This window comes from Chlorocebus sabaeus, chromosome 5 (genome assembly GCF_047675955.1).
Source record: "Chlorocebus sabaeus isolate Y175 chromosome 5, mChlSab1.0.hap1, whole genome shotgun sequence".
NCBI classification, from domain to species: Eukaryota; Metazoa; Chordata; class Mammalia; order Primates; family Cercopithecidae; genus Chlorocebus; species Chlorocebus sabaeus.
The window spans coordinates 26335233-26359207 of NC_132908.1; the positions used below are offsets into that span (position 1 = coordinate 26335233).

The 23975-nt window shown below is 49.7% G+C and overlaps 1 protein-coding gene across 3 annotated transcripts; it reads right to left on the minus strand.

The window, feature by feature from the left end:
• Nucleotides 1-777: 777 nt before the first annotated feature.
• On the minus strand, nucleotides 778-17783 carry NFATC2IP (nuclear factor of activated T cells 2 interacting protein). Of its 3 annotated transcripts, XM_007988819.3 has the most exons (8): nucleotides 16974-17764; nucleotides 16184-16256; nucleotides 13702-13819; nucleotides 12319-12399; nucleotides 12040-12226; nucleotides 9432-9576; nucleotides 9193-9302; nucleotides 778-4157 (listed from the first exon to the last, which is right to left on the minus strand). In XM_007988819.3, exons 1-8 carry the CDS (start codon nucleotides 17505-17507, stop codon nucleotides 3999-4001), a joined length of 1407 nt encoding a protein of 468 aa, XP_007987010.1. In that variant the 5' UTR covers nucleotides 17508-17764; the 3' UTR covers nucleotides 778-3998. The 3 variants fall into 3 exon arrangements, with proteins under 3 accessions (XP_007987010.1, XP_007987020.1, XP_037845639.1); XM_007988829.3 differs by lacking the exon at nucleotides 12319-12399 and having other exon boundaries at nucleotides 16974-17772; XM_037989711.2 differs by lacking the exons at nucleotides 9193-9302; nucleotides 9432-9576 and having other exon boundaries at nucleotides 16974-17783.
• Between the last annotated feature and the right edge of the window lie 6192 nt (nucleotides 17784-23975).

Genomic DNA, 23975 nt, shown 5'->3' on the forward strand with positions numbered 1-23975 from the left:
GGAAGCCCCCGAGAAAAATCCCACACAGGTACCCCAAAGGGAACACTACATTGCTTGCAATAGCGACATGCTGGAATTAGAACTAGGTTTGGTTATAAGTGATAGAAACCCTAAAATAAGTGATTTAAAGTGAGGCAGCAGTCCCTCTTTCATGTGAAAGCCCAGAGGTCAGCACTGCCAGGCCAATGAGGTGCCACATGGATGCTGTGATCCAGGCGCCTTCTCTCACCATCCTGGCCCATGTGGCTTCTGTTCCAGAGGTCACCTAAAGTCAGCAGGGCTGCTCCACTTCCGGTAAGCAGGCAGGAGGCAAGAGGAGAGGGGACAAGCTGCCCGCTATGCACGCTTCTGGGAAGTGATACTCCATTCCACTTATACCCCAGGAGCCTGTATTGGCACTTGGCTACATCTAGCTACAATGGAAGCCAGGAAGTACTGTCTTAATTTTTTTTTTTTTTTTTTTGAGACAGGATCTTGATTGTTGCCCAGGCTGGAGTGGGTTGGCACAACCGTAGCTCATTGCAACCTCAACCTCCTGGGTTCAAGCGATCCTCCCACCTCAGCCTCCCAGGGTGCTAGGTAGGATTCCAGGTGTGCACCCCCATGCCCGGCCACTGTTTTTATTCTGAGTGTCTCTGTGCCTTGCTAAAAACCATGGGTTCTAGTACCGCAGAAGGAGGAAAAATGGATGTGAAGGACTAACAGTTTCTGTCACAAGGGTCTTAGTGGGGGGTCACATGAGGGTCACAAAGACAAAAATCCTCCAGTATACACAAGTTGAACATATTGCCATTTATTCTGTTGAGGTTAAATGTATAATTTTAACATATTCAAACTTATTAATGGACATTTAAAAAGCTGAAAAAGTGGAGAGCTGTACCATGTCGTGGATTCTTTTAATGTCATAAAATTTAAAGGAATGCCACATTCCAACAAAACATTTTAAGAAGTTGACATACTTTTGTTAAAATCATGCAAATGTCAGAGAAAGGTTAATGGCTTTTTTTTTTTAGTAGACATTACTGAAAAAACGGCTTATTGTATCACAAAAAGTGAAACTTGGATCTCATATACAAAGGTGTATTTCACTGGATTTTTTTTTTTTTTTTTTCAGACAGAGTTTCACTCTTGTCGCCCAGGCTGGAGTGCAATGGCGCGATCTCGACTCACTGCAACCTCTGCCTCCTGGGTTCAAGCAATTCTCCTGCCTCAGCCTCCCGACGTAGCTGGGATTAAAGGCGCGTGCCACCACACTTAGGTTTTTTGTTTTTTGGTGGTTTTTTTTTTTTTTGTATTTTCAGTAGAGACAAGGTGTCACCATGTTGGCCAGGCTGGTCTTCAACTCCCATCCTCCGGTGATCCACCGCCTCAGCCTCCCAAAGTGCTGGGATTAAAGGCATAAGAAACTATGCCCAGCTGATTTCTTTCTTTCTTTTTTTTAAGAGACAAGGTCTCACTGTGTTACCCAGGCTGGTCTCAAACTTCTGGGCTCAAGCAATCCTCCTACCTTTGCCTCCTGAGTACAAAAGTGCATCTCAAATAGTTTTAAAATGATGTTCAATATTTAGCAACCCGTACAGCCCAGCATTAACCAATCAGAAGTGTCTGACTGTTGAGAACAGATGCAGCCAAGGTACCACCCCTGTGTGTACCAGCTGAACTTCAGCACTGTGTAGTGTTCTCAATATGAAAGGAAAAGCTAAACAGCTAACAGGAGAAAATGTAAAATATCTTAACAACTCTATCAAATAAGCAATTAAAAAGCAACCAACTGCAGAACAAGATAGTTCATAATACTGTCTACACTAAAATTAAAATTTTCTTTTTTTTTTTTGAGATAGAGTCTCTCTCTGTCACTCAGGCTGAAGTGCAGTGGCGCTGTCTCGGCTCATTGCAACCTCCACCTCCCGGGTTCAAGTGATTCTCCTGCCTCTGCCTCCCGAGTAGCTGGGATTACAAGCATGCACCACCACGCCCAGCTAATTTTTGTATTTTTAGTAGAGATGGGATTTCACCAAGTTGGTCAGGGTGGTCTTGAACTCCTGGCCCCAAGTGATTCACCCACCTCAGCCACCAAAAGTGCTGAGATTACAGACGTGAGCCATCACGCCTAGCCAAAATTAAGAATTTCTGTTCAGTGAAGTATACCTCTAGATACAAAGAAAATTTCAATTTTTTCACCTTTAAATTTTTTTTTTTTTTTTGAGATGGAGCCTTGCTCTGTCGCCAGGCTGGAGTGCAGTGGTAGAACCTTGGCTCACTGCAATCTCCACCTCCAGAATTTAAGCGATTCCCCTGCCTCAGCCTCCAGAGTAGCTGGGACTACAGGGTATGTGCCACCATGACCAGCTAATTTTGTTGGCCAGGATGGTCTCAATCTCCTGACCTTGTGATCTACCCGCCTTGGCCTCCCAAAGTCCCCTTTTTAATTTTTTTTTGTAGAAACGAGGTCTCGCTATGTTGCCCGGGCTGGTCTCGAACTCCTGGGCTGAAGCGATCTTTCTGCCTCAGCCTCCCAAATTGTTGGGATTACTGGTGAACCTCCATACCCAGCCCAAATGTGCATTCTTGGAATTATTTGCAATTGCCCAGGAATGTACAAGCAACTCCTGAGAATAAACCAAAAAAGGTAAGAAACTCCATGAGAAAATGGGCAATGCACAGGAAAGGAAACCAGAAAGGCTAAATGAAAAAATTCCCCAAATGCTGATCAGATGAATGTATATTAAAGCACAGCACCACTATCCACCTATCAGACTGGCAAAAATTAGGTAGTCTGGCAATACAAGTGCTGGCAAGGATAAGGAGAAAAGGGTGGCCTCAAGTAGGGGGGTCAGTCACCATTCTAAAGAAAATCTGGAAAACCACAGAGAAACTGACCTCTGTGACCTATAAGCCCACCCTGGGTACATATGCCACACAGGCACAGAAGGGAACACACGAAAGGATGTTTATCGTGGCCTGTATCCAGTGCCGAGGGGTCAGAGGCACCCAGGTGTCCCCCACTTGAGGCAATGTGTGTAAGTGGCAATTGACATTGTGGAGTGCCACGTGGCAGGTCAAAGCAATACTGCATTTCTAGAAGAGGCAATGGGGCTAGATCTTAGCACACATTGAATGAAAACGGCGTAAGACGTATTGCACAATAGCACTATGTACAGTAAAAGCATATATTCACACATGAAATGTGGTATTTTACAAATACATTCATATTCAAAGACATGTGGGTGCTTATGGGAGAGGATGGTGTAAAGAAAGGGAAAAAAGCCATAAAACCAGAGAATCTTTGCATGGGACTGTATTCCTGAGATCCCAAACCAAAGGGATGAATGTGCTGTTATGCCTTAAATGTGTGCACCAGGAAACGTAAACTAGAAAGGGTGGCTCTGAAGGGTCCTCGGGTGAGGAAGACCCCCAGGGTTGAGAATCCACCACCTTCATCCTTCAAAAGAGTACCCCAGTTGTCTGCTTACGCTTCAGCCAGCAGGTGTGAGCTTGGTCATTTCCTGCAAACCAGGCAACCACACCAGTGTATAAGCCTCAAGTAAATGTCACTCCCAAGCCCCAAATGGGACTAAGGCCTCTGCTAGGCTAGGCATGGTGTAAGTCCCAGGCCTGGAAGCTCCCACCCAACCCTCATTTGTTTCAGTTCACTTTCAATATGTGCATAGTTTCATAGAGCAGACATTTCCATGAGGAAAAGAGGATGATGGTGAAAGGGGAGGGGTGAGGGGACATCTCCATGTCACAGAGGCTGCAGAACTCAGCATGACTTGTGGACGGAGCCACAGGCCATCCAGGGCAACAACACCCACACAACTCACCAAGTGGTTAACGGCTCTAAACCAGGGTCAACAGGAGGGGACAAAAGTCACTCCTTGATTTTGCTGCAGCTTAAAGATAAGTTCTACCTCAGCTTCTGCTAGCCCTTATGGGGCAAAAAACGGGGAGTCATTCTCCCCAAGTCCAGGCTGGGCCATCAAACAGGGAGTGGGGTGTCAGCCCCAGACCTCAATGAGGTCCCCAGATTCCATGCCCAGGTCAGCTGGCAGCTCCCTGCCTGAAAGCTTTGTCCCATCAAAGAAGAAGGAGAGCTTCCGTCCCGACAGTCCCATGGCCTCCTCATAGTGGGACATGAGGGTCTTTAGAGGGGAATCCTGGATGGAAAGAAATGAAAATGGACATCAGAACATGAAAGGGGGTGGGGATCCTGTAGGGACAGACAGGGAACTTGGGACACGGAGGACAGGGGAAGGGGCGGAAACAATAAAGTCAGGGCCCCATGTGGGGAAAGGAGAGAGGACAAAGAAGCCAGCCCAGCCGGGCTCCTCTGGGAGCTGGGACAAATCCTGTCATCCCTCTGGGCTCCAAGTTGCTCAGGTAGAGGGTGAGGGCCACAAGCCCAAGGCTTAGGGGTGTAGGCTCTGAGTCAGGCAAGTCCTCCCAGCCTCGGCCTCCTCCCCTATGAAACGGAAGTGTGTACCAATGACTAAGAGAGCCCAGATTCTAGAGTAAGGATGAGCCAAGCTGGAGTCCAGGCTCTCGCACCTATTAGATGTGTGACCTTAAAAAAATGTTACAGGTTATGTCCCCCAGAGAAGACACCTTGTGGTCTTAACCCCTGGTTAAGTGTGAATGTGATCTGATTTGGAGATGGGGCCTTTGCAGATGCAATCAAGTTGAGATTGTACTGGATTAGAATGAGTGCTAACGCTGTGGGACTGGTAGACAGCTCATTGCAACCTCTGCCTCCTGGGTTCAAGCAATTCTCCCGCCTCAGCCTCCTGAGTAGCTGTGACTATAGGCACAGGCCACCACACCCAGTTAAGTTTTTGTATTTTTGGTAGAGACAGAGTTTCTCTATGTTGCCCAGGCTGGTCTCAAACTTCCTGAGTTCAGATGATCTACCCACTTTGGCCTCCCAAAGTGCTGGGATGACAGGCGTGAGCCCCTGCGCCCAGCCTGGGACTGGTATGCTCACGAAACAGACACAGAAACAGACATGAGGGGAGAGCACACATGATGACAGAGCAAGAACACCAAGGGCTGCGGGCCACTGGCAGGAGCCAGGAGGAGACAGGGCAGGTTCCACAGAGAGACCCCAAGGGACTGTGTGATGTTGTCAAATATATATTTGGTCTTTGTATGTTTCCTGGTATAAAATTCCTAAAATCCCTGGGAAAGAGTTAAGTATCTTTTTGCATGCTAATTAGTTGACTGGTGGCTGGCAGCCCCTAAAGAGCTTCAGGAACGGTGATGGTCACTAGAAAGACCAAGGTAGGATAAGAGAGTTGGGACTTTTTCCCCACCCCCCAACCTCCAAGAAGGAGGGAGAGAGTGAAGGTTGAGCTACCACCAGTAGTCCGTGGTTTAATCAGTCATGCCTATATAACAAAGCTTCCATAAAAATCCAGAGGACAAGGTTTGGAGAACTTCCCAATAGTTGAACATGTGGTGATTCCTGGAGAATGATGCCCAGGGAAGGTATGGAAGCTCTGCACCCTTTTCCCATGCTGTGCCCTACACATCTCTTCATCTGTATCCTTTGTTAACATCCTTTATAATAAACCAGTAAATGCAAGTGTCTCCCTGAGTTCTGTAAGCTGCTCTAGCAAATTAAACCCAAAGAGGGGACCAGGTACAGTGGCTCATGCCTGTAATCCCAACACTTTTGGAGGCCGAGGTGGGAGGATCGGTTGAGCCCAGAAGTTTTTTTTTATTCTTTTTTTTTTTTTTGAGATGGAGTCTCGCTTTGTTGTCCAGGCTGGAGTGCAGTGGCTCTATTTCGGCTCACTGCAAGCTCCGCTTCCCTGGTTCACGCCATTCTCCTGCCTCAGCCTCCCGAGTAGCTGGGACTACAGGTGCCTGCCATCACACCTGGCTAATTTTTTGTATTTTCAGTAGAGAAAGGGTTTCACCATGTTAGCCAGGATGGTCTCGATCTCCTGACCTCATGATCCACCCGACTCGGCCTCCCAAAGTGCTGGGATTACAGGCGTGACCCACCATGCTGGGCCGAGTCCAGGAGTTTGAGTCCAGCCTGGGCAACACAGTGAGACCCCATCTACACAAAAAAATTAAAAAATTAACCAAAGGTAGTGGCACACACCTGTAGTCCCAGCTACTCAGGAGGCTGAGGTGGAAGGATCACTTGAGCCCAGGAGTTTGAGGCTGTGGTAAGCCAAGATCACACCACTGTACTCCAGCCCAGGCAACAGAGCAAGACCCTGGCTCTCTCTCTTTCTTTTTTGTTGAGACAAAGTCTAGTTTTGTCGCCCAGGCTGGAGTGCAGTGGCTTGATCTTGGCACATTGCAACCTCTGCCTCCCGGGTTCAAGTGATTCTTCTGCCTCAGTCTCCTGAGTAGCTGGGACTACAGGTGCACACATACCTTTTAAAAAAAAAAAAGAAAAAAATCCTGAGTTTGTTTTTTCCCCCATATCTTCAGAGACCCTGGCTCAGCTAACACCTTGATTTCAGACTTCTACCCTCCAGAACAATGAGAGAATAAATTTGTGTTGTTTTAACCTACCCAATTTGTGGTACTTTGTTACAACAGCCAAAATACAAAAGTGGGGTGCTGCTGGAATAAATAGTTAAATGTAACAGTGGATTTAGAATTGGATCAAGGCTGGAAGAATTTTTTTTTTTTTTTTTTTTTTTTTTTTTTTTGAGCTAGGGTCTTGCTCTGTCTCCCAGGCTGGAGTGCAGTGGCCCAGTCTTGGCTCACTGCAGCCTCAATCTCCTAGGCACAAGTGATCCTCACACCTCAGCCTCCTGGGTAGCTGGAACTACAGGTATGCGCCAGCATGCTGGGCTAATTTTTGTATTTTTTGTAGAGGCAGGGTTTCACTATGTTGCCCGGGCCAGTCTTGAACTCCTGAGCTCAAGCAATCTGTCCATGTTGGCCTCTCAAAGTGTTAGGATTACAAAGGTGAGGCACCCACCTGGCTGAAGCTGGAAGAATTCTGAGATGCATGTTAGAAAAAACCTAGACTGGGCCGGGCGCGGTGGCTCAAGCCTGTAATCCCAGCACTTTGGGAGGCCGAGACGGGTGGATCACGAGGTCAGGAGATCGAGACCATCCTGGCTAACACGGTGAAACCCCGTCTCTACTAAAAATACAAAAAAAAAACTAGCCGGGCGAGGTGGCGGGCGCCTGTAGTCCCAGCTACTCCGGAGGCTGAGGCAGGAGAATGGCGTAAACCCGGGAGGCGGAGCTTGCAGTGAGCTGAGATCCGGCCACTGCAGTCCAGCCCGGGCTACAGAGCAAGACTCCGTCTCAAAAAAAAAAAAAAAAAAGAAAAAACCTAGACTGCCTTGAAGAAACTGCTGGTAGAAATATGGACATTAAAGGGAATGTCCCTGCAGACTCACAAAGAGGAGAGGTGCAGAGAAAGCTCCTATAATCTTAAGAGGATGCATATATTGTTATGAACAGAAGGCTGCTAGAAGTATGAATATTAAAGGTGTTTCTGGTGAGGTCTCTGGAGGAAATGAGGAATATGTTATTGGTAACTGGAATAAAACTTTCCGATAAAGGTGGTGCAATCATGGCTCACTACAACCTCGATCTCCCAGGCTCAAGCAATCCTCCTGCCTCAGCCACCTGGGGAGCTAGGACTACAGGAGTTGGGATTACAGGTGTGAGCCACCGCACCTGGCCCAATTTCTCCCTTTTAAAATGGGAATGTGTATCCTAAGTCTGTCCCATTACTGTATTTTAGAAGTGAATGACTTATTTTCTAGATTTCATGGGTCCACAGAGAGAGAGGAATTTTGTCCTAGAATGGACCATACCAAGTCTCATCCAAAACTGATTTAATGATTTAGAAAATAAAATTAGGACTTCTTGAATTGATTATATTTAAATGAGATTTTGGGCTTAAGAGTTGATGCTGGGATGGGTTAAGACTTGCAGGGATACTGGAATGGGATGTATATATTTTGCAGATGGGAAGGCCATGAATTTGATGGGGGCTACAGAACAGTGCATTAAGGATTGAACTGTATTCTCCTGAAAAGGTACTTTGCGGTCCTAACCCCTAGTAAATATGAATGTAACCTTATTTGAAAGTAGGGACTTTGCAGATATAATCAAGTTGAGATGAGGTTGTGCTTGGTTAGGGTGGGGCTAGCCCAACATGACCTATGTCTTTCCAAGAAGAGAGATGAACACAGAGACACACGGAGAACACCATGTGATCACAGAGGGAGAGACTGGAGTGACACAGCTGCAAGCCAAGGAACTCTGGCCACCAGCAGAAGCTAGAAACAGGTAAGGAAGGTTTCCACCCAGATTCTCAGATGGAACCAGGCCCTGCCAACACCTTCAATTCAGACTTCTAGCCTCCAGAAGTGTAAGGGAATAGGTTTCTATTGTTTTAAGCCACCCAGTTTGTGTATTTTATTACAGTAGACTTAAGAAATGAATGCAGCAGGCCAGGCGTGGTGGCTCACACCTGTAATCCCAACACTTTGGGAGGCGAAGGCGGGTGGATCACTTGAGGTCAGGAGTTCGAGACCAGCCTGGCCAACATGGTGAAACCCCATCTCTACTAAAAATACAAAAATTAGCCCAGCACGTGCATCTGTAATCCCAGCTACTCGGGAGGCTGAGGCAGGAGAATCACTTGAAACTCGGAAGGCGGAGGCTGCAGTGAGCCAAGATCGTGCCAGACTCCAGCCTGGGCGACAGACTGAGACTCTCAAAAAAAAAAAAAAAAAAAAAAGTGACTGCACCAAGTTGCTTATTCCACCTCTCTAGAACTCAGTCTTCTTATTGCCAAATGAGGATAACAGTGCTTTCCCACATCAGATTGTTGTGAAATTAAATAAGATCCTGAACGTGAGGAAATTATCCTCGGCACAGGGACTGGCACTTAGCCATGTGGCCTTGTTATTTTGATGGGTTTTACTGATTACCATCCAAGGGTCCTTTCTGTTTTAATCAGAAGGAGTCAGGAGACCGAGGGGGCACCCAGACTAGGGCAGACGGTACCAGCAGTACCGAGGAGGGAAGCTGAACGATGGGTTTTCCCACTACCTAGGATGGCTGGGAACCCAAGAACATGGAGGGCAGTGTCTCCTGCAAGTCAAGATTAGGGGAATCCATCCTCCATTAACTGACAAGAGAGACGAGAGGCAGCAGAGGACAGGGTGAAGGGCATGGAGAGCCATCTCTCCCACTCACTCGAGACAGTGAGACTTCCAGTGTCTGGTGTTTCTCCTTTCCCTGCACCCGGAGCTGGAGCTGTCGGGATGTCTCTGTGGCCTCTGGAGAACTTGCCAGTACCACACAGTCTGTGGGAGGCAGAATCAGGAAGCCAGGGCTAAATGGGGGCTTGGAAGCAGGGCCCGTGCTGAACCTCTCCCTGTATCCCCTTCCCCTGGCAAATGCCTCAAGGCCCCACCTCCCTGCCTTCCTCTCACCAATGATGTCAGCCACTCCGAGCTTTAGGGTCCTGGGAGTGGCAGTAGGTGATAGCTCTGTCTCTCCAAAAAGCAAAAGGATCCTGCTTGGGGACACCCCAAGGTGGGTGGCCATGTGGTCCACCACACTCTGCAGGGGCTCCGACTAGGGATGGGGACAAGAAGCAAAAGAGGTCTTCCTGCCTTGAAATCCACACACCCGCCCCCCACACCACCCAAACACAAGCTCTGGCCTTAGCTACTTGCTAAGCTCCTCAGCTGTGAGTTTCATCATATTTACCTAGTAAGGTATAGAATAAAATCGTGTCAGCAAGGGGTACAGGCAAGTAACACAAAGAAATATAGCAGCCATGGGTTAGGACAAAGAAAGGGGTGAGGGGGATTGTAGCAAACTGGAACTCACATGCCACCTAGATAGGGTGGCTGTTACACAGCTCCAGTTGATTGGCACTGCGTGGGAACGTGGGCCAGTGTGACATCGTCCTATTTTTTTTCTTTTTTTTTAAGAGGGAGTTTCACTCTTGTTAACCAGGTTGGAGTGTAGAGGCGCAATCTCGGCTCACTGCAACCTCCGCCTCCCGGGTTCAAGTGATTCTCCTGCCAGGCTGGTCTCGAACTCTTGAATTCAGGTGATCAACCTGCCTTGGCCTCCCAAAGTACAGGGATTACAGGTGTAAGCCACCACACCTGGCCGCATCTTCCTATTTTTTAAGAGAAGCCAGAAATCTGGACCTTTTTTTTTTTTTCCCTTTCTTTGTATAATTTTAGTAGAGACGGGCTTCACCATATTGGCCAGACTGGTCTTGAACTCCTGATCTCAAGTGAGATCTGAGGCAGAGTCTTGCTCTTTCACCCAGGCTGGAGGGTAGTGGCGCAATCTTGGCTCACTGAAACCTCCTCCCCCTGGGTTCCAGTGATTCTCCTGCCTCAGCCTCCGAGTTGCTGAAATTACACGCACCCACCACCACGCCCAGCTAATTTTTGTATTTTTAGTAGAGATGGGGTTTCATCACGTTGGCCAGGCTGGTCTCAAACTCCTGACCTCAGGTGATCTGCCTGCCTTGGCCTCCCAAAAGTGCTGAGATTACAGGCGTGAGGCACCGCACCCAGCCAGAAATCTGGACCTTTGTATGAAATCACCCATCACAAAGGTGACAACAAACTTGTATATTTTTAAAGCACTTGGTCAGGCATGGTGGCTCACATCTATAATCTCGGCATTTTGAGAGGCCAAGGCGGGAGGCTTGCTTGGGGTCAGGAGTTCAAGATCAGCCTGAGCAACAAAGCAAGATCCCACCTCCATTTTTTTTTTTTAGAGACAGGGTCTTGCTCTGTCACCCAGGCTGCAGTGCAGTGGCACAATCACAGCTCACTGTAGCCTTCAACTCCTGGACTCAGAAGATCCTCCTGCATCAGCCTCCCAAGTTGCTGGGACTACAGGTCTGCACCACCATGCCTGGTTAATTTTTTTATTTTTAGTAGAGACAAGGTCTCACTATTTTGCCCAGGCTGGTCTTGAACTCCTGGCCTCTAAGTGATCCTCTCACCTTGGCCTTCCAAAGTGCTGGGATTACAGGAGTGAGCCACCATCCCTGGCCCCCATCTCTATGTTTAAAAAATAAAATAGGCTAGGCACAGTGGCTTATGCCTCTAATACCAACACTTTGGGAGGCCGACTCAGGGGATCACTTGAGATCAGGAGTTCAAGACCAGCCTGGCCAATATGGTGAAGCCCTGCCTCTACTAAAAATACAAAAATTAGTTGGGCATGGTGGCGGGCACCTGTAGTCCCAGCTACTTAGGAGGCTGAGGTGGGAGAATCGCTTGAACCTGGGAGGTGAAGTTTTCAGTGAGCCAAGATCGTGCCACTGCACTCCAGCCTAGGCAACAGAGTGAGACTCTGTCTCAAAAAATAAAAATAATAAAAAATGATAAAATAAAATAAAATAAGTCTACAGGGCAAAGAAAGCAGACATATGGTTGAAAAAGCCATGGGCTGCCAGTCTGCAACCTCTGCCTTAGTTGCTTGACTGATGCACAGTGCATTAGTAATGGTAACGTCTGTTATCATTCCTGGTGTTTAAACAGGTTTATCCCTACAAAAGTATCAGGCTTTGCCAGGAAGCTGGGGGAGCTCAGGGTTACTGAGTGACATCTGCTGTGTCCAGGGCAGTGAGAGCAAGTCCAAGAGGGAAGCCCAGGTTCCTAGGGAGGAAGGTAAGAGAGACTCCCAAAAAAAGCTTCTGAGAACTGACAGGATGCTTCACACCTGGAATCTCAGCACTTTGGGGACAATTTTGGAACCAGCCTGGACACAGTGAGATCACTTTTTGAAGGGAAAAAAAAAAAAAACAAACACAGGATGCTTATGAGGACCCTTGAAGAATGGGTAGAAAGTTTGCCAGAAAGAGAGGGGAGCATTGGGAAAATGCAGACAGAGGAAACAGAAAGTGTGAAAGCAGGACAGACTGAAAAGAATGATGGGCAGCTCCAGAGAGCAGGATGGGAAAAGGATGACAGTCCCTTCTGCCAGGACACCCCTGCTGGACACGACCATCTCTCCAGAAGCAGCTCCTGGGTCCTTCTCCCATGGGCCTCAGGCACTCACCATTCTGAGGGGCAATCTGACCAGGTCAGCCCGGCAACGGATTTTGAGCGGGAAGAGTCGGGGGGTCTCTGGGAGGGTGGGCCCTTCCACCAAGACCACTTCGTCCTCTTGGCCCTGCTGCTCTTGGCCCTGAGGTGGCTTGGGGCTCAGGCAGGAACGGAGATCCTGGAGGCGCTTGTTCACCTCACTGCAGTGCAGACAGGACTCTGGGTCAACTGGAGTTAGCCACCCTCCCGGATTGCCCTCTTCCATCCCAGCCAGAGCCCCTGCACTTGGCACCTTAATTTCTTGAGTGCCCGAGTATGCTTTCTGCTTTTGGTCCTTGGTGAAGGTGGGGACAGAGGAGAGTTGTCCAGATCCCTGTAGAAGCAAGAGACGGTAGGACGGAGGCAGTGGAGGGAGTCTGGCCCCACAAATCCCTAAAAACCAGATTCTTGGACACTCAAGAGGAAGCACGGTCGGACACAATGGATCACACCTGTAATCCCAGCACTTTGGGAGGCTGAGCCAGGAGAATCACTCGAGCCCAGGAGTCCAAGACCAGGCTACGCAAGATGGGGAGACCCTATTTCTACATAATTAGCCAGGCATAGTGGAACACAGCTGTAGTCCCAGCTACTCAGGAGGCTGAGGTGGGAGGGTCACTTGAACCCAGGAATTTGAGGCTGCAATAAGCTATGATCACACCACCGTACTCCAGCCTGGGCAATGGAGTGAGGCTCTATCTCTAAAAATGTAAAAATACATTTAAAAAATAAAGAGGGAGCAGCTTCCAATAACCCCCATTTCACTGGAAGGCAGGGGTAGGGGAGAGGGAAAGACTGAGGCATCATTTTTATATTTATATGACCTGAATATTAGCGAAGAAAATGCCTCACTTTTGAGATTGTCACTTCCCAGGAAAATGTCCAATAATATCTGACAGACGGCAAGTACTTACTATATGTCCAGTGTTGCCCAGGCTGGTCTTGAACTCCTGGGCTCAGGTGATTCACTCCCCTTGGCCTCCCAAAGTGCTGGGATTACAGGCAAGAACCATTGTGCCCAGTCAAGTGTTAACTCTTGATTGACTCAGCAATTCATTGACACAAGTGCCACTATTATTCCCAGGTTTGGGGGGTTTTTTTGTCTGTCTGTTTGTTTGCTTTTTAGAGACAGGGTCTCACTCTGTCACCCAGGCTGGAGTATAGTGGCACGATCATGGCTTACTGCAGCCTCCAACTCCTGGGATCAAGTGATCTTCCCACCTCAGCCTCCCGAGCAGCTGGGATTACAGGAGTATGCCACCACGCCAGGCTAATTTTTATTTTACTTTTTATAGAGACAGGGTCTCTCTCTGTTTCCCAGGCTGTAAAACGGGGTTTTACAGATGAAGAAAGAGAAGCATGGAGAGGACAGGGAAGCCAGATTGGAACCACACCTTAAGCTCGCATTACTAGGGTCTCAGAATCCACACCCAAGGGTGGTCCTGAAGGGTTCATTGTCACCTCCCGGGGTAAGCCACCTCTTTTCCCAAGCACTTCATTTCCCACATGAACCTCAACAGTCCTTCTATCCCTTCTTCTTACCCTTTCAGGAGCCACCCAAGGGTCCTACCTGCCTTCGCTTACCCCTCCAACTCACTTCCTGCTCCCAGGGCCCAAGGGCCCTGGCCTCACTCACAGAATCTCTGTCTTTTTCTTCTCTTCTTTATCCTTAGTCCTCAGCTTTGTCTTCCAGGGAGAGCCTGGTGATGGCGAGCCCTCATGGTAGAGACCACTCGAATCTGCCAGCTCCACCTCTGGGGGCAAAGGAAGAGAAGGTAGAAGGAGGTTATCCAAGGGAGGCCAGCGAAGTCCAAGAAGAAACAAGTCAGAGGCTTCAAGAAGATCCCAGGAAGGGAGGAGACCACGGAGCCCCTGGCACACACAGGGCCACACGATAATACTGGGAAAGGGGGCAGGGGATGAGACTGCTATTTAGTATAAAGATAGCTGATATTAACTTAAAATTAACTTAAATTTCTCATGAAAGGAAACCAGGTATTATTTTCTATAATACAGAAATTTCTATTTGCCCACTGTCAATAAAAGATCATCACAAACCACGAAAATAAATACTGTGAAAATTAAAAAATGATAAGAAACCCTAGATCGGTGGCTCTCAACCAGGGACAATTTTGCCTCTGAGGGGACATGTAGCAATGTCTAGAGACAATATTGGTTATCAAAATGTGGAGGGCGAGGGGGCTGAGGTATAATACTTCCCAGGGATGGAAGTCAGGATGCCGCTAAACTTTCTACAATGTACAGGACAGCTTCTAACACCAAAGAATTTTCCAGTCCAAAAAATGCCAGTAATGCTGAAGTCGTGAAATCCTGTCCTAACTAAATATAGCAGCTGCGAGAGGCCTGTGATTCTACATTTCTTTTTTTCTTTTCTTTTTTGAGACCGGATCTTACTGTGTCACCCAGGATGGAGTGCAGTGGCATGATCATGGCTCACTGCAGCCTCGACTTCCTGAGCTCAGGTGATTCTCCCACCTCAGCCTCCTGAGTAGCTGAGTACTACTAGGTAGTACTACTAGGTAGATGTGTACAAGTACACATCACCATGCCTGGTTTTTTATTTTTCTGTAGAAACAGGGTCTCATCATATTGCGCAGGCTGGTCTCGAACTCCTGGGCTCCAGCAATCCTCCCATCTCAGCCTCCCAAAGTGCTGGGATTACAGCACTTTGAGCCACTGCGCCCAGCTGATTCTGCATTTCTAGCAAGCTGGGCCGACGTTTTGAGTATCAGGGATAGGGGTACCTTTTGCATAGCACTTCTATGTCCTAGGTACTGTCCTAAAGCATATATCTAGCCAAGAGGCAGCTCTCCCTATATTCCCTTTTGTTAATTCTCACCAAAATCTGCACCAAAATGGGGTCTACTATTATCTCCACTTTCATAATGAGGAAATTGAAGCATTGAGAAATTAAGAAACTTGCCCAGGCCGGGCATGGTGGCTCACGCCTATAATCCCAGCACTTTGGGAGGCCAAGGTAGACAGATCACCTAAGGTCAGGAGTTCGAGATCAGCCTGGCCAACATGATGAAACCCCATCTCTACTAAAAATACAAAAATTAGCCAGATATGGTGGTGGGCACCTGTAATCCCTGCTACTCAGGAGGCTGAGGGGCAGGAGAATGGCTTGACCCTGGGAGATGGAGGTTGCAGTGAGCTGAGATCGCGCCACTACACTCCAGCCTGGGTGACAAAGTGAGACTGTCTCAAAAAAAAAAAAAAGAAAAAAGAAACTTGCCTAAGATCACACAGCTATTAAGAGATAGGGCTGAGGCTGGGCACAGTGGCTCACGCCTGTAATCTCAGCACTTCGGGAGGCCAAGATGGGCGGATCACCTGAGGTCAGGAGTTCAAGACCAGCCAGGCCAACATGGTGAAACTCCATCTCTACTAAAAAATACAAAAAATTAGCCAGGTGTGGTGGTGCGCGCCTGTAATCCCAGCTACTGGGAAGGCTGGGGCAGGAGAATTGCTTGAACCCAGCAAGCAGAGATCACGCCATTGCACTCCAGCTTGGGCAACAAGAGCGAAACTCTGTCTCAAAAAAAAAAAAAAAAAAAAGAGAGCAAGAGCTGAGATTCAAACCCAGGTCAGATGGCTCCTATCTGCTTTTAATCACCCCACCATACTCCCTCATGGCACACGTCTTGGTCCAAGGTCTCCATTTGCCCACTGGATTATTTCCTTCTTAGACTTGATTCCTATTCCCTGCCCTTGAGTTTGCAAAAAATGCATCACTGGGGGAGGACAAAGACAGGGCATCCCTGATAAGATTCAGAGAACACCCTGCTGGCTCCAGTGTTCCCAAGGAACTTGCTATAGATGTAACAAGGTGTCACAGATTCTCAACACCTCACTGCCTCCTGCGCCGCCCAGGACTACGGAATCAGCATCTCTTTAGGTGGCACCAGAAATGTATACATTAATACATTCTATGCTTGTTAACAATCCAGCTCCTGTGGCTGGGATGCAGGAATCCCCTCTCCCACACCCTTCCCTTGAGCCTCAGGAGACAACTGACTGCAGGAATATAAACCACAGGAAGTCTCCTAAGAGAAGCCAGCACTGCATGCCTCTCCCTGGACGCCCTCCCTTACCTTCCTCATCCCCTGGAGGGTAGAGTTTCAGGAGGGATAGGTCATCTGGGATAAGGCAAAGGCTACTTTTAACCTGCAAAGACAAGGAGGGAGAGGGGTCAGACCCAAGTCCTCCCCTTACAGAAGGAAAAAACTGGGGGTGATTCTTCCCTAACACCCAGTTCCCAAATCCTCCCTAAGATCGTGGACACCTTGGCCCTCTCCTGGCAACCTAGGAATCCAGCTTCCCCAGGATTCAGAATGGAAGTACCCTTCACCCTTTCCTCCATCTGCCTAAGACACTCTGAAGATGTGTGTTTCCTTGTCCTTTTTAACTAGGTTACTAGTCGCCCCTCTACCCCAGACTCTTAGGGATTCTCAGCCCCCTAGCTCACGCGACCATCGGGGGACCCCAGCCTCCTGGAGCTGCCCAGTCCTCTCTGAACCCGCATGGACTCCAACCCCCAATACCCCAGCTCCCTGGCTTCATTTGCCACGGGCCCCAACCTCGAAATCCAACGGCCCCAGGTCCTCCCAGTCCCTCTCCAAACCCTCAAGAACGCCAGTTCTTCAGCCTCCTTGTGCCCCCAAGACTCTAGCTCCTAGAAATCCTAAACTTCCAAAGCATCCCACCCTCCTTCACCACCCCGGTCTGCAGAAAGTCCCGGAGCCCTGCCTCTCCCTGCCTCCAACACCCTAGCCCCCCAAGACCAGCCCCAGAACCCTAGCCTCAACACCCCTACAGCCCTACCCTCCCCGGAGGCCAAGCCCCTGGCCCTTCCGCCTGTCCCCTCTCCGGGACCGGACGCACCTTCCCCGAGTACACCGGAACCAGCGGCGCCTCCCCGGGATCCAGTACCAGCCGCCGCCGCCGCCTGACCGGCTCCCGCGGGGGTCCTGCGGGCCGCGCGTCCGCCCCTTCGCTGTCACTGTCGCTGTCATCCCGGGACGCGACCGGCCCCGGGGGCTCCGAGGGTGCAACCTCAACCTCGTCGGCGACACAGCGAGCACTGGTGACCTCCACAATTTCCTCATCGCTGTCGCTGACCAAGTCCACAGACACGACGTCCAGAGTGCCCCGGGATGGAGACCGCTGGGCCCGAGGACGCCGGCCCCGACCGCCCCAGCCGCCCCGACCCCCTCGGCCCGCACCGCTACCTCGGGACAAGCGGCCCCGCTTCCCCACAGGCTCCGCCATAGCACACGTTCCTCCACAACACACGCCCGCCTCCTCTCGCCTCGCCCTGCCCCCTTCAGCGACTTTCGCCTTGCATTGGACAAACAGCCTGCTCGTCAGCACCTCTTCACGCCCACACGCGCGGGATCCGCCTTCCCACCTTTTCATTGGTCTCTGTACCCGCTCATCATGCTCCCACCTCTGAAACCAAGGCGCCAAAGATTCCAATCACCTCGGAGCAATCACCATAGGTTTCGATTCAGTCGGCCTCACCCATTGGCTGGGCCTCCTCTCCATAGCTTAGCCTCTCCCGGACCCGCCCATCCAAGACACCCATCTTCCGGCTTGGTTAGGGGCAGGGCATCCTGGGAAATGTAGTCCTCGAGTGGTAAGGTTTCCGGGAGGAGGAAGACTGGCCTGGAATTCCTTGTGGAAACCGCGGATTTAACCAGGCGCGGTGCCTCACACCTGTAATCCCGGTACTTTGAGAGGCTGAGACGGGCAGATTGATTGAGCTCAGGAGTTTGAGACCAGCCTGGCCAATGTGGCGAAACCGCTTCTCTACTAAGAATGCAAAAATTACCCGGCGTGGTGGCACCCCTCTGTGGTCCCAACTACTCAGGAGGCTGAGGTGGGAGTTTCGCTGGAGCCCGGGAGGCGGAGATCGCACCACTGCACCCCAGCCTGGGTGACAGAGCCAGACCCTGTCTCAAAAATGCTTTAAAGAAATAATAAGGCTGGCCGGGCGCGGTGGCTCACGCCTCTAATCCCAGCACTTTGGGAGGCCGAGGCGGGCGGATCACCTGAAGTCAGGAGTTCGAGACCAGCCTGGCCAACATGGTGAAACCCCATTTCTACTAAAATGCAAAAAAAAAAAAAAAAAAAAAAAAAAATTAGCTGGGCATGGTGGTGTGCTCCTGTATTCCCAGCTACTTGGGAGGCTGAGACAGGAGGATCGCTTGAACCCGGGAGGTGGAGGTGTCAGTGGCCTGAGATCGAGCCACTGCCCTCCAGCCTTGGTGACAGAGCCAGACTCTGTCACAAAAAATAAAAAAAATAAATAAATAAATAAATAAATAGGCCGGGCGCGGTGGCTCAAGCCTGTAATCCCAGCACTTTGGGAGGCCGAGACGGGCGGATCACGAGGTCAGGAGATCAAGACCATCCTGGTTAACACGGTGAAACCCCGTCTCTACTAAAAAAAAATACAAAAATCTAGCCGGGCGACGTGGCGGGCGCCTGTAGTCCCAGCTACTCGGGAGGCTGAGGCAGGAGAATGGCGGGAACCCGGGAGGCGGACCTTGCAGTGAGCTGAGATCTGGCCACTGCACTCCAGCCTGGGCGACAGAGCGAGACTCCGCCTCAAAAAAAAAAAATAAATAAATAAGGCCAGGCGCGGTGGCTCACGCCTGTAATCCCAGCACTTTGGAAGGCTGAGGCGGGCAGATCACGAGGTCAGGAGATCAAGACCGTCCTGGCTAACACGGTGAAACCCCTTCTCTACTAAAAATACAAAAAATTAGCCAGGTGAGGTGGCAGGCACCTATAGTCCCACCTACTCGGGAGGCTGAGGCGGGAGAATGGCGTGAACCCAGGAGGCAGAGCTTCCACTGAGCCGAGATCACGCCACTGCACTCCAGCCTGGGCAACAGAGCAAGACTCCGTCTCAAAAAAAAAAAAAAAAAAAAAAGGCTGAACTACGTTTGACTAAAGATGTTGTCAAGTCCTCTTACTTGAGGACCAGTCATTGTTTATCTTGAAAACATAGTATTGCAACCGCCCCTATAAACTTGGGAAGAAGAAAGCAGGAGAAATGTAAAGAAACCAAGCTTGCGGTGCACTCAGCATTGATCTCAGGGCAGCTGCTCCCTGACCTGCTTCCCCAAAGCCATCCGGTGCCTGTGGCCCCACAGTCACATAGCTCCTGTCACAAGATTATAGTTCCCCCTAACTGCCCTCGAATCACAGCTTGGACATCACGTTAGGTATTCCGTTTGAGATATTCCTTCAGGTCTTGATGGAACTACTGACTCAGCTGAGATGAAGGACCCCACAAGGAGCTGACTCCCCGCGAAATGCAGCTTCTACACCCTGACGATTTCATCCGCCTTCCCAACCAATCAATGACCCCAATTTTCCAGCCTATCACCCTCCACAAACCCCTTAAAAGCCCCAGCCCAGAACTCCTTGGAGAGAGATTTGAGGGTCTCCTCCCATCACCTCGCTCGGCACCCTGCGATCATTAAACTCTCTCTGCTGCGTCCCCACGGTCTCAGAGTCACAGAGCTGTGACTACACAGTGGGCATGTGAACCTGCAACTCCTGTAACAGTATGGAATTTGAAATTTTATCTTGAAAACAGGATAATGGTTTATACCTGCTTGGCTGTAATGAAGGATGAGATATTTCTTTCTGCCTTTGCAATCTTTTAGCAGATTGCCAGTGATGATTCTAACTTAATGTTTATTCAAGCTGGGCGCAGTGGCTCACGCCTGTAATCCCAGTACTTTGGGAGGCTGAGGCGGGTGTATCGCCTGAGATCAGGAGTTCGACACCAGCCTGGCCAATATGGTGGTGTATTTTTCTTTTTTTTTTTTCTTTTTTTTTTTTTTTTTTTGAGACGGAGTCTTGCTCTGTCACCCAGGCTGGAGTGCAGTGGCCGGATCTCAGCTCACTGCAAGCTCCGCCTCCCAGGTTCATGCCATTCTCCTGCCTCAGCCTCCCGAGTAGCTGGGACTACAGGCGCCCGCCACCTCGCCCGGCTATTTTTTTTGTAGTTTTATTAGAGATGGGGTTTCACTGTGTTAGCCAGGATGGTCTCGATCTTCTGACCTCGTGATCCACCCGTCTCGGCCTCCCAAAGTGCTGGGATTACAGGCTTGAGCCACCGCGCCCAGCCGGTGGTGTATTTTTCTACTAAAAATACAAAAAATTAGCCAGGCGTTGTGGTTGGCACCTGTAATCCCAGCTACTCGGGAGCCTGAGGCAGGAGGATCACTTGAACCCAGGAGGCGGAGGTTCCAGTGAGCTGAGATTGTGCCATTGCACTCCAGCCTGGGCAACAAGAGTGAAACTCCATGTCAAAAAAGAAAGAAAAATTATGCTTATTCAATAATAAAACCAGCCCAGGCACGGTGGCTTATGCTTGTAATCCCAGCACTGGGAGCCTGAGGTGGGAGGATCACTAGAGGTCTAGGGTTCGAGGCCAGCCTGGGCAATATAGCAAGACCCTGTCTCTACAAAAAGTAATAATAATTAGTGGGTGTGGTGATGCACACCTGTAGTCCTTGGGAGGCTGATTGAGCCCAGGAGTTCAAGGCTGCAGTGAGCTATGATCTCACCGCTGCACTCTAGCCTGGGCAACAGAGCAAGACCCTCTCTCTAAAAATAAATAAATACATACAATTTAAGGCCAGGCACAGTGGTTCACATCTGTAATCCCAGCACTTTGGGAGGCCAAGGTGGGAGGATCACTTCAGGCTGAGCATTAAGACCTGCCTGGGCAATATAGTAAAACCCCCAACTGTATGAAAAATAATAATACATTTTAAAACCTTTTTTTTTTTGAGATAGAGTTTTGCTTTTGTTGCCCAGGCTGGAGTGCAGTGGCGCAAATCTCGCATCACTGCAACCTCCACCTCCCGGGTTCAAGTGATTCTCCTGCCTCAGCCTCCTGAGAAGCTGGGATTACAGACATGCTCCACCATGCCTGGCTAATTTTTTGTACTTTTAGTAGAGACGGGGTTTCTCCATGTTGGTCAGGCTGGTCTAGAACTCCCGACCTCGGATGATCCGCCTGCCTCAACCTCCCAAAGTGCTGGGATTACAGGCATGAGCCACCACGCCCGGCCCATTTCACAACTTTTTAATCAAAAATAATAACAAAATTGTTTTCTGTCTCTACTATGTGGAGAAGTTTGTTGGGTTGAGATATTTTGTTTCTTAATTATATTTCCCGAACACACTCCCCAACACCTCCTACCAACAATATTGTGCACCTCAGAGACTACACGCCCTCCACACATCCACAGCGTTGGCAACTCTTGCACAACATATATCCCAACACAACACAAACACGCCCCTTCAACACTTCACGCTTCCCACTTTGCCTCCAACCGCATAACCCCCTGCCGCCTCACACTTACGTCCTACGCCATACGTCGCGCAGGATACCCACACGGCACACACCCAATACCACATGCTGCTCGCACACCCACGGTGCTCACAAAACTCGCGCCTCATACATCCACGCAGAACGGCATGTCGACCTCTGCCCTCGTCCCATCCCATACGCCTCCATCCCAACCGCGGCACCGATGTCTCCTCCATGCGCCCCCGAGCTGGACCAGCACGCATTTCCCTTCCCCGTGCAAACTCGGCCAAGGTCAAGACTGCAGGCGCACAACAGCCAGCAGGTGGAGCTGTTTTCCAGGGAACGGAGGCTCCTGGATTCCACCGACTTCCCAGCCCCAGGAGGCCTTCAGCCCCCTCTCGGTAGCCAGGCTGCAGGCCAACCTTGGGCGCCCCCGGGAAGCCACTGCAAACTGCAAGCAGGAGGTGACCCTGAGAGTCTGAAATTTTCAAGTCTCCTTTCCCCAAACCTTGCTCAAGAGCTGAAAGTTCACCTGTAAGTCCCAGCTACTAGGAACGGTGAGATGGGAAGATTGCTTGAGTCCAAGAGCTCAAGGCTAGTCTGGCAAACATAGAGAGACCTCATCTCTGGTTTTGGTTTTGGTTTTTGTTTGAGACAGAGTCTTGCTCTGTCGCCAGGCTAGAGTACAGTGGTGTGATCTCGGCTCACTGCAACCTCCGCCTCCTGGGTTCAAGCGATTCTCCTGCCTCAGCCTCTCAAGTAGCTGGGGACTACAGGCGTGTGCCACCACGCCCAGCTAATTTTTATATTTTTAGTAGAGGCGGGGTTTCACCATGTTGGCCAGGATGGTCTCGATCTCTTGACTTCGTTATCTCCCACTCAGCCTCCCAAAGTGCTAAGATTACCCCGTGCCCAGTCGAGACCTCATCTCTTTAAAAAAAAAAAAAAAAGAAAAGAAGTATTTTTTGGCCAGGCGCAGTGGCTCACGACTGTAATCCCAGCCCTTTGGGAGGCCGAGGTGGGAGGATCACTTGAGGCCAAGAGCTTGAGACCAGCCTGGGCAACAGGGCAAAACCCCTTCTCTACCCAAAAATACAGAAGTTAGCCAACTGGGTGTGGTGGTGCACGCCTATAGTAACAGCTACTCGGGAGGCTGGGGCGGGAGAATTACTTGAGTCCAGGAGTTCAAAGTTACAGTGGGCTATGATTGTGCCATTACCCTCTAACCTGGCCTAGCCTAGCCTAGTGAGACCCTGTCTCAAAAAAAAAAAAAAAAAAAAAAAGATGTCAAATAATAAAAACTCATGTTTGAGTCTTTGCTAAGACATTGTTGTATGCTTTACATGTCATTTAAGACTCATTAATAACGTCCTCATTTTCTGAATTACTATTTCATGGTCTATTTTACAGACCAGGAAACTACAGTTCAGAGAGCTTGTCATGTAGCTGGAAAGGGGTGGAGCCGGGATTCACATAAACCCAGCTAGTCAGGGCCAGGCGCAGTGGCTCACGCCTGTAAACCCACCACTTTGGGAGGCTGAGGCAGCCAGATCATCTGAGGTCAGGCGTTCAAGACCAGTCTGGCCAACATGACGAAACCCCCTCTCTACTAAAAATACAAACAAACAAAAAAAATCTAACTGGACATGGTGGTGTGTGCCTGTAGTCCCAGCTACTCAGGAGGCTGAGGCAGGAGAATCGCTTGAACCTGGGAAGTAAAGGTTGCAGTGAGCCAAGATTGCACCACTGTACTCCAGCCTGGGCGACAGAGCCAGACTCCGTCTCAAAAAAAAAAAAAAAAACAAACAGCTAGTCTGATTCCAGGGCGCTTGGTGGGAGGCAGCACACCTTTGTTCCAACCTCAACTTCTGGGAGACTCCCCAGAGTGGCAGAGCTCACGAGGGTGTCTCCTTCCTCTGCACCCTGAATGCATAAAGCACGCATCACAGCACTTCCCACAGCCCTTCATTCACTCCTCCTCCTCCTTCCCCACTCATTCCCTGACCCTTCTCATCCCCCAGCTGGGGAGCAGGGGCACAGAGATGACTTGGACATGGATCTGACCCCAGCAAGACAGGATGTGTTCTTTTTGTTCTCTATTTTTTGAGACAGAGTCTCCCTCTGTTGCCCAAGCTAGAGTGCAATGGCCCGATCTCGGCTCACTGCAACCTCCGCCTCCTGTGTTTGAGCAATTCTCATGCCTCAGCCTCCCAGGTATCTGGGACTACAGGCGCAAGCCACCATGCCTGGCTAATTTTTGTATTTTTAGTAGAGACGGGGTTTCACCATGTTGGCCAGGCTGATCTCGAACTCCTGACCTCAAGATCCACCCGCCTCGGCCTCCCAAAGTGCTGGGATCGCAGGCGTGAGCCACCAAGCCTGGCCAACAGGATATTTTCACCAAGAGTCACAGGCTCAGGTGCTTCAGACAGGCAGGAAACCAAGATGAATGAAGCAGGCTGGGAGAAAGGTAGTAGGGAACGGCAAGGATTACAGCCATGTGAGAGCTTATTTTAGCTGAAGGTTAAGGTAGGGGATTATGG